Source organism: Coffea eugenioides, chromosome 11, assembly GCF_003713205.1.
Source record: "Coffea eugenioides isolate CCC68of chromosome 11, Ceug_1.0, whole genome shotgun sequence".
NCBI lineage: Eukaryota > Viridiplantae > Streptophyta > Magnoliopsida > Gentianales > Rubiaceae > Coffea > Coffea eugenioides.
Window position 1 is genome coordinate 36,030,557 of NC_040045.1, and position 8,028 is coordinate 36,038,584.

Genomic DNA, 8,028 nt, shown 5'->3' on the forward strand with positions numbered 1-8,028 from the left:
AGTTTTCGAATATAAACTGAAGGAAAAGTCATGCACGAATCTGGACTCAAGCTTATTGCTCCAAATAAAACAGTTGCATGTCCACACTGATACGAACAATGTAAACAAGTGACAATATATTTCATATTAAAACTCAATTACTTTATTTACTTTATTAGTAGATGTTAGAGGGGTAAGGTCCAAATCCTCTTTTTCTTTTCTCGCTTTTTAAATTTCACGCCTTTCTTATTATAGTAAAAAAGAAAAACAAAAAAGCCTAGATAAAATTCTTGAAAATTCTTCTGCCTTTCCATCTCTCCAACCACCAATCCATCTCTCTCTCTAGAAATTTCATAGCCCAGATTTCCTTTGTTCCACTAGTTAAGTCCCCAGTTGTACATCAACAGAGTTAGACAAAACAAATTTCTACTTCAAAATGAATTAATTTTCAAAATTGGTCAAGGTCCACTTTATTGTTTTAAAATTTTGGTAATTAGTAGAATTTGCAAATTTAATTTCTTCTTGTATACCCTATTCAGAAAGCAATTGAAGGATCAAAAGATTTTTTTGTTTAATTAATCTAACCATTCATGTTCATGTGATTGCTTGGTTGGGTATGGTGGAGCAAAGTACTTCATTGCTTGACACATAAAATTACTTGGATATGTATCCGTGTGTACGTACATATATTTGTTTGTAATATTAAACATTGCGCCTCTGGCATCACTAGCTGCGCCACATGACTGCAGTTGGGAGGAATGGATGACTCTGATACTAATGGTTATGAACCTTCAAAATTAAGAGGTAACTATTGAGGTGAAAGAACCCCTCCTTTCTTTCAATTATTAACAGGGTTAAAAATAAAAAAAGTCTCGTGTGGTATACCTAATATACAGAAAAGTTTTCCGCAGTTTCAAAACATACAAAACGACACCTCATATTTTAAACTAAATTGTAAACTAACATAATTCGTTAAACTTAACGAAAGTGACGGACTAGGTTGTTAAATTTACTGAATTCCGTTAAGTTTACCGTTAAATTTACCGAATTCCATTAAATTTTCCGTTAAGTTTAACGAATTCTAATAGTTTACAATTTAGTTCAAAATATGAGGTGTCGTTTTATATGTTTAAAACCACGGGGGCTTTTCTGTATATTAGGTATAGCACAAGGGGCTTTTTTGTTTTTAACCCTTATTAATAAAATTTAAGGGGTTTTGCCAAAAACAAAATAATACAATAAAACCCAAAGTCTTGAATCCCCTGCCTCCAGGATCATAATAATATAGCAGCAATTGGCTACTTATAGTACTTTTCCAAAATTATTTGTGAGAAACTAGAAAATATTGACATTTAACGGGGGACAATATATCACGAAAAGGAAACTTGAGTTTAGCAGAAGCAGTCAAAAAAAAAAAAAACTTGAGCAGATTCAGTTTTCATTTTTATTGGGGAACATAATAAAAGTAGTAGTTTATTGAAGTAAAAGTACAACCCAAAAAAAAAAAAGAAAAAGAGGGAAAGTTATAAAAGGCTAACTTCCCAGTACATGGGAAACACACAAGAAGCTGATATAATTTTCAAGCTGCAGCTGGAAGTTATGAATGAAATACAATGTTAAGAAAAGACGTCCAAAGGCTTGCTCCTTAAATTAAATCCTCTCCTTCAGCCAAAAAGCAAATAAACTTTTTGAAAAGATGGATAAAAGGTGGGTAATGGCACCGTTAGAGCATATAAGATGATCAAGAAAACAAGATAGGAGAAGAAGATATGCCAAGAACTTTACTAACCTGTCGAAGAAGCACTGGAAGAAGTGGTTTATGCGGTGGCAGTAACAAATGATCCGGGGGATACACCAAGAGCATAAATCTATTGCTTTTGCTGCCTTTTTGCTGGGCTTGTTTCAGTTTCAGGTTCTCAATGTCTTTTGCAGAGGAGGCCACTCTAGGATTGGTGCAACTGAGGTCAATCAGTTGAAGGGTGGAAATATGTCCTAGGCTGGGTGGAAGTCGACGAAGATCAGGGCAGTGCTTAAGAACAAGACTTTTCAGTACGGGTAGATGATCCGCGGCTGCAACATCCCAGCTCGACAAACCTGTGCTTCCAATGTGCAGGAATTGGAGGCTCTGAAATCCCTCACTCTCTGTTCGCCACCTATCACCCGTAAACGCATTGATTTTTAACTTGAGAACCTCGAGATTCGCCAGCTTTCCTAAGGTGGACATTTGATTCCAAGGCAACAAAGTCTTTGACAAAGTCAACTTTGTCAACTTGCGGGGGAAATTGTGTTCTTGTGGAAGTCTTTTCAATGGGGAGGACACATATTCGTTCAATAACTTCAAGTTTTCAAGGAAATCTAATGCACAGAGGCTTTCAAATAAGTTGGATCGGCCATTGGCCTGAAAAAGTACGGCCAATTTCCCACAAATGGCCAGTTTCTTGAGCTTGGGAGTCCTTTCAAACAATTCTTTTGTGCAACTCTGGGGTGAGATGGAAGACAAGGTTTGAAGATTTGCATTTACCAAGGTTTCACATCTAGGTGTTGTGGGGCAGGGCAAAGAAGTGGATGTGTTAGTATGCAAATGCCTCAGTTGTGGCATCTTCCATATGTCTGATTTGATTTGAAGAGTACGTGCAGTTGTGTCTACTATAAGAGTTTGCAAGCTCCACAGTGTAGACATTGCAGGCGGAAGGATGTCAAGTTTGCAAGACATGGAAATGTACTTCAAGAGAACTAGTTGACACAGATCAGGGGGAAACACAGCAAATCTCAGTGACTTTGCTTCCAACACTCTAAGCAATTTGAATGCTCTTGGGATAAGGGAGACATGTTCAGCATCCAATGCAGTTTCTTCCTTGGCCGAAGTCAAGAAAGAGCGAACAGGAGCATCAGAAGGTTTTTTAGACATATAATCCATGACATTAGCATTGATGCACAAACGACGACAATCATCCAAGGTTGGGCTCTTGGATGATAAGATTTCCCGGTCATCCTTCTTAATTTCATGGAAGATGTTTTCCTCCTTGCCTTCCTCCTTGCAGAAGTCACGCAAAGTGTCATGGACACGACAAGTTTTGATTTGGCCATTTGACCTCCTCTGTCCCACCATAACTAGATTCCTGTCAACAAGTTCCTCCAGATATTCCTCTGCAATATCCTCCAAGTTTAAATCTCTTTGCTGAGGCACAAACCCTTCAGCGATCCACAATCGCAACAACTTCCACGCAGGGATCTCAAAATCCTCCCTGAAGACACCAAGATAGAGAAAACAAGGTTTCAAATGGTAAGGCAAATGGTTGTAGCTCAGTATTATAACATCCCTAATATGCTTTTCATCCCTGGAAATGTAGTCATTGACACTGTCAGCAACTCGACCCCACCAACGAACAATCTGCCGGTGTTTAATGAGAATACCTGCAATCACCACTATTGACAGGGGCAGTCCATCACATTTCTTTACCATATGCACTTCATGTTGTTCCACTTCTTCGGGGCACTTGTTCTCACCAAAAACCTTTCTCCGTAGTAACTCTCGACTGGCATCAAAAGTTAGAAAGTCCAAATGATATGGCTCAACTGCTGGATTTGCATATATAGCCACGGAGGTGTTTCTAGTAGTAATCAAGACTCTGCTGCGCTTCTTATTGTTCGGAAAAGCTACTTTGAGTTTATCCCAGTCCTCTATCTTCCACACATCATCCATAACTATCAAGTACATTCTGGTCTTCAATTGTTCGCGAACGTGTTCTGCTAATTTTTCTTCTGGCATATTTTTCGCTTCCTCAGTGAGTTGGCCAATAGACCCCAGAATATTGAGGAACACCTCAGTTCTCTCAAATTGCTGAGAAACGTAGATAAATGCCCGGGCGAAGAAATCATACTCAATTTTTGGGTCATGTAAGACTTTTTTGGCTAGTGTCGTCTTCCCCAGCCCAGGCATACCAACTATTGATATAACCTCGAGGTCTTCTGAGCCTCCTTGGAGACGTTCCATCACTGCTTTTGTTGCATCATCAAATCCAATCACATTATCTTCCTCAACTATTGAGGCCTATCAGATGTAAGCATGTCAAAACTACATAGCACGATAAGGAATGATCAAGACAAGTGGCAGAATAATGACAGGAAAGAGAGTAAAATTTCATTTTTTTTTTCCTGCCAAGATACTGCATCCTTTATTTGAAGGTAATTTATGCATGCTGTAACAGATTTGAAATTATGTGAAAGTTCTCCCACTCGAATAACTTTTTTTCATTTGCTGTCAATAGTTTCGATCTATCCAGAAAAATTGTTGGACTACGATACGAACGTGGTTTTGATCGAAAAGCCACCTTGATACTTAAACCTAAGCGCTATACGAGTTCTGTTTTATCTTGAAAATCAATATTGACATCTATACTACCATAAAGGTGTGGGGATTAGAGAAATTGCCAAGATTATGATGAAATCGGGGTGCTTTTTGTTGGATTTCATCATAATCTTTGGAATTTCTCGTGGGGGGTATACCTTCAACTTGATTTTTCTTTGTTTATAGATTGGGTTAGGGGTACCAACGGGTTGGGTTTGGATCCAAACCCGATAAATTTTTTTCGGGTTTGGGTTGAAAAATAATTTCGATGCCCGAACCTGAATCCGGATTTGTTTACTTTTTATCGGGTCCGGGTTGAAAAATAATTTTGATACTTGAACCCAAATCCGGACCTATTTACTCTAACAAAAACGGATCGAATACGGAATATAAGATTTCGACCCGTATTCGACTTGGATCCGAATAATATATTAATAGTTATAAAATATAAATATTTCTAAATACATTCTTTTACCAAATTAACAATTTAGTAATGACTTTGTAGATTGATTTGTGGTTAGTTTTGGATTGACTATTGTGAGTTATTTGTAATTTGGCTTTGTAATTTGATTTGTTTAAATTTGGAGATTGGATTTGTGAATGGTTTTGGATTTAATTTTGGAATATTTAAATTTGGACCTTTTAGACCCAGACTCGAACTCGAACTTGACCTAGACCTATCAGACCTGATTCTGAGACTCTAAGATCAAGATTGGTCGGGTATATGGGTCGGATGTGAATCAACTACATAAAAACGGGTTCGGCCCGAAATTTTCAATTCTAACTCGAACCTGACCCATTGACACCCCTAGGTTGGATTAAGCGGGTTGCCCATATTTTTCGGCATGCAAATGGCTGTTTTTGGAGTACTTTTAAAAGAAATTTTATTATGTCTATTTATTAGAAAGAGTATATGTAAGATAAAAAGATGATTGGGGAGCATGTTTAAAGTTCTTTAAAAACAAAATTATGCTTCTATGATGGGAAAGTACGTAAAATTCTTGTTATTTTATAACTTTGAACATGTTTCTTATTATTTTATAACTTGTTGACTGTAGCCAATCATGATTATCCAAATGAAACCACCAACTTTAGTCCAATTGTTACTAAAGCAAAAATGTTACTTTTTTTTAATCTTTTTTAACTTCAGATTTTAACAAAATGTGTGACCTCCCCTATGTCAAGTTGAAGGATGTTGCCCTAAGTGTCTTTACAGTCCGTAATGTTTGGGGATATATTTAGAAAAAGTGGTTGCTAAGTATATAGGGATTAACAAAAAGAAGAAAAAAAATGGAGATTGACTAGTTGTTTGCTGGAGAAGTATAAAAAATAAATAGATAAATCTGGTTTAAATAGGATGTAAAAGAAAAACACAGAGACAACGTAGTAAATTCGACATCCATGTAATTTTTTTTTAAAAAAATTTCCAATAAGGGAGCAGTGGAACTTAAAAAGTTTTGGGGACATTAATGTATGATTTTTCTATACTGGGAAGGTTTGCTCGGAAAAATTGTTCAAAAGAATAAAACGAAGATATGGAGTAACACTGCACTGCATAAAAGAACAAGACCATAAAAGAACACTGCATAAAAGAACAAGACCATAAAAGAACACTGCATAAAAGAACAAGACCATAAAATTTATGGAGTAACTAACCCTTACTAGAGTACTATTAAGATAATTCATTGTTTTTTTTTTGTTAAAAATCAGTATATTCAACAAATTATAAAGGTCATACATGTATCGAAAGTTCCTCGAACATTGCAGAGTAATAAAATCTTTTATCTTTCTAAAAGTGGTCGATCCTAGTGATGATTCTATCAATTATTTTCAACTAATTAGACATGATCACATCCTTAAAATCTCACATTTTAAGGGACAAATCAAAATTGGTTGTGACATGTCAAAATTCCATATAGATAAAGAATCAATAACCTGGTTATACAAGTATTTTTTTTTTCAAAAAATAAAATTTTTTTATTGACTAAGAAAATACCTAAAAATGCAGTAAATAGCAATAACTGAGAAAATCAAAAGGTCATAGTTTCAGTTTTTACCTGCTTTTTCTTTGCACGTCCATTGGCTACGTCCTGGATTTGTGCAGCCTCCAAACGAGGCACTATCTGGCTCTCCAGAGTAAGCTTCACTCTTCTACTGACTTGCTCTATTTTCTTCCCCAGGTCTCGAAGCTTGCTCCCATAGTCAACTTTTCCTCTAGCCTTCTGCGTCGAGGCATGAACGATGTACTCGTCGATGACATCCTCGGTTTCACCGACCACGCTTTTGAGCTCCCTCCTCAGCGCCTTCAGGGCCTCGGTGTTGCTGTTCATTTCTGTGTAGTCTTTGACGAAGCCTTTGAGAATCTTGAGCTGATCGAACAATTTCTCAAAATTCTCCCTCACATCAGCTATTAAATGGGCGTTACAAACCGCTATTTGCTTCAGGTTTTCTAGGACAAAACTCACAGCTGCTTCTGACATGATCTTTCTCCCCGGCCGGCCCTCTAGATCCTCTCTTTTTGCCTTCTTTTTTTCTTTCTGATCCACCAAGATTTGATGAAGTTACTAGTTGTTCTGGAGATTAAGCAGTAGCTCAGTTGGACTTAAATCCTCGGAACCAATAGATAGGTGCTAAGTTCCCCAGGAGTTGACTGACTTGACTCAGAGTTCCTGGCCAAAGACGTTATTCTCTTTTTTTTTTTTTTTCGACACACGGGTGTCCGGGTCAATCCTTACGGGGCCCGACTAATCCCCTGCGGCCCGGGCTCGGCGCCCCAACCCGGCCCGAACACGTTAAGTGCTCGGAGGAATCCAGCGTAGCGGAGACTCAAACTTGTGACCTCAAGAGTTACTGGTGAGAGGCACTGCCGCTGGACCATTCACGCGGGGGCGGCCAAAGACGTTACTCTATAATGGTTTTTTTTCTCTATCAGGAACCAAAAGTCGTTTTCTTGCATTAACATTTGGGATAATTTCAGAAGCCTCTCCTCCTGAGGATTGTCATAATATCATTCAGCTCTCATAAAGTTTTAAAATCTCACTTATCTCCCTTGTCACTTGACAAGACTAAATATTCCTATCAAAGGTTACATATTGATAACATTACCCTCATTCTTAATAACTATTTAATCAAAAAACCAAAACAAAATAAAATTTTAAAACCAAAAAATGTAAATTAAAAAAAAAAACAATTGCTAGCTAATAATGGTTAATATTTCTTTACATTGGAGTCGTGGTGGAATAATAAAGGATGTGGATAAATTAAATCTAATCAAGATCAACCATTTAGGAGAATTTTGGTGAGTAATTAACACCTTAAAAAATTTAGTTCATAGTTACAATTAAAGAAGTTAAGATATTTTTTGGGAAAATATGTTTCAATCCATGGTGTAGTTTAAATTGTATTAAAAACTAAAATAATCTCTTCATCCACATGAATTTTTCAAGGTGTAAATTTTGCTTTTGTTCCAATACAACTAAAATAAATAGTTTACGTCAAGAAATTTGCACCTTATAAAAATTTAACCTTATTTTATTTTTTATTATTGTTATAAATTTCATAAATAGAATAACATAAGGGTAGTATTGGAACAAAAGTTTTATCTTTCTTGTATTTCTCCAAAGGGATTAAAATATTACAAGAAATGTCAATCAAGGGAGATCGATAAGTGAGATTTTAAAAACCTCAGGAGAGCTAAGTGA

The 8,028-nt window shown here is 36.6% G+C and overlaps 1 protein-coding gene across 2 annotated transcripts; it reads right to left on the reverse strand.

The window, feature by feature from the left end:
* Nucleotides 1-1,409: 1,409 nt before the first annotated feature.
* On the reverse strand, nucleotides 1,410-6,907 carry LOC113751286 (putative late blight resistance protein homolog R1A-10). 2 transcript variants are annotated; one of them, XM_027295234.1, is made up of 3 exons: nucleotides 6,385-6,907; nucleotides 1,769-4,030; nucleotides 1,410-1,641 (listed from the first exon to the last, which is right to left on the reverse strand). In XM_027295234.1, exons 1-3 carry the CDS (start codon nucleotides 6,805-6,807, stop codon nucleotides 1,630-1,632), a joined length of 2,697 nt encoding a protein of 898 aa, XP_027151035.1. In that variant the 5' UTR covers nucleotides 6,808-6,907; the 3' UTR covers nucleotides 1,410-1,629. The 2 variants fall into 2 exon arrangements, with proteins under 2 accessions (XP_027151035.1, XP_027151034.1); XM_027295233.1 differs by having other exon boundaries at nucleotides 1,410-4,030.
* Nucleotides 6,908-8,028: the final 1,121 nt, after the last annotated feature.

Coding starts and splice junctions, on each gene's coding strand:
- LOC113751286 (XM_027295233.1), bottom strand. CDS start 6,807: ATGTCAGAAGCAGCTGTGAGTTTTGTCCTAGAAAACCTGAAGCAAATA. Junction 4,031..6,384: donor GACGTGCAAAGAAAAAGCAG/GTAAAAACTGAA, acceptor TACATCTGATAG/GCCTCAATAGTTGAGGAAGA.